At 42.5% G+C, this 1,239-nt stretch overlaps 1 protein-coding gene across 1 annotated transcript; it reads right to left on the bottom strand.

Annotated features, from left to right (window-relative positions):
• Positions 1-316: 316 nt before the first annotated feature.
• On the bottom strand, positions 317-520 carry SARC_16572 (hypothetical protein; the record flags this gene model as incomplete). Its single annotated transcript, XM_014289324.1, has 1 exon — positions 317-520. A coding segment is annotated over one exon (204 nt), but the record flags the coding sequence as incomplete, so codon positions are not given.
• Positions 521-1,239: the final 719 nt, after the last annotated feature.

Genomic DNA, 1,239 nt, shown 5'->3' with positions numbered 1-1,239 from the left:
TGATGACCACACACAGCCACACACAGCGCACAGCTGATGACCACACACAGCCACACACAGCGCACAGCTGATGACCACACATGACCACACACAGCGCACAGCTGATGACCACACACAGCCACACACAGACCACAGCTGATGACCACACACAGCCACAACGGGCAACACTCAATGGAACGCAAGGGAAAACACCATCAAGCGCAGGGGGAATGGGCTGTCGTCTATCTATAGCTGTGCGAGTGCAGACGCATACCATACAGATACTTATACTTCTTATACTTCTGCAGCCACAGGGCAACTCAAATAGAACCACCAATCACGCGGGACACCACCTCCTGAACACCTGACACACACTGCCCCCACCGTTGACACCCACAACCTTAGGCCTACCGACCGTATGCCTACCTGATTTAACATAGCCGAGCGAGACCAGTATCCTGGGAATACCATCGGCCATCAATTTGATGACCTTCTTAACGGACGTAGTGGACTTCACTGCGAACAGGGGCTCAGCCTCCTCCTACACACAAGTGACGGAGACGAGGAAGGATTGGAAGTGCGGTACCTATGTGAGACCTTGGAGGTCAGTAGACCCTTCACCCTAAAGACAGTGAATTCGTCTCTAAACAATGGGCCATCAGAGGACACAAACAACATCCACCAATCACAATGCACAGAAGGACCGATTTTTAAAACAAAACAAAACAAAACAAGACAAACAAAACAAAATTAAAACCCTAAAGCAAGGAAAAACAATACAGCAAAAACCATAAACAAAGTAAAACCCTAAAACAAAGTAAAACCCTGAAACCAAGTAAAACTTTAAAACAAAGTAAAACAACAAAGCAAAATTCTGAAACCAAGCAAAACCCTGAAACCAAGTAAAACTTTAAAACAAAGTAAAACCCTAAAACAAAGTAAAATCCTGAAATAAGGTAAAACAACAAAGCAAAAGCCATAAACCAAGTAAAACCCTAAAACCAAGTAAAACCCTAAACAAAGTAAAACCCTAAAACAATAAAACCCTGAAACAAAGTAAAACAACAAAGCAAAAGCCATAAACCAAGTAAAACCCTAGAAACAAAGTAAAATCCTGAAACCAAGCAAAACCCTGAAACCAAGTATAATACTAAAACAAAGTAAAAACCTGAAACAAGTAAAACCCTGAGACAAAGTAAAACTCTGCAACAAAGTAAAACCCTGAAACAAAGTAAAACTCTGCAACAAAGTAAAACCCTG

Source organism: Sphaeroforma arctica (genome assembly GCF_001186125.1).
Source record: "Sphaeroforma arctica JP610 unplaced genomic scaffold supercont1.8401, whole genome shotgun sequence".
NCBI classification, from domain to species: Eukaryota; class Ichthyosporea; order Ichthyophonida; genus Sphaeroforma; species Sphaeroforma arctica.
The sequence above is the reverse complement of the archived record's forward strand: the minus strand, read 5'-3'. Positions and strand labels throughout refer to the sequence as shown.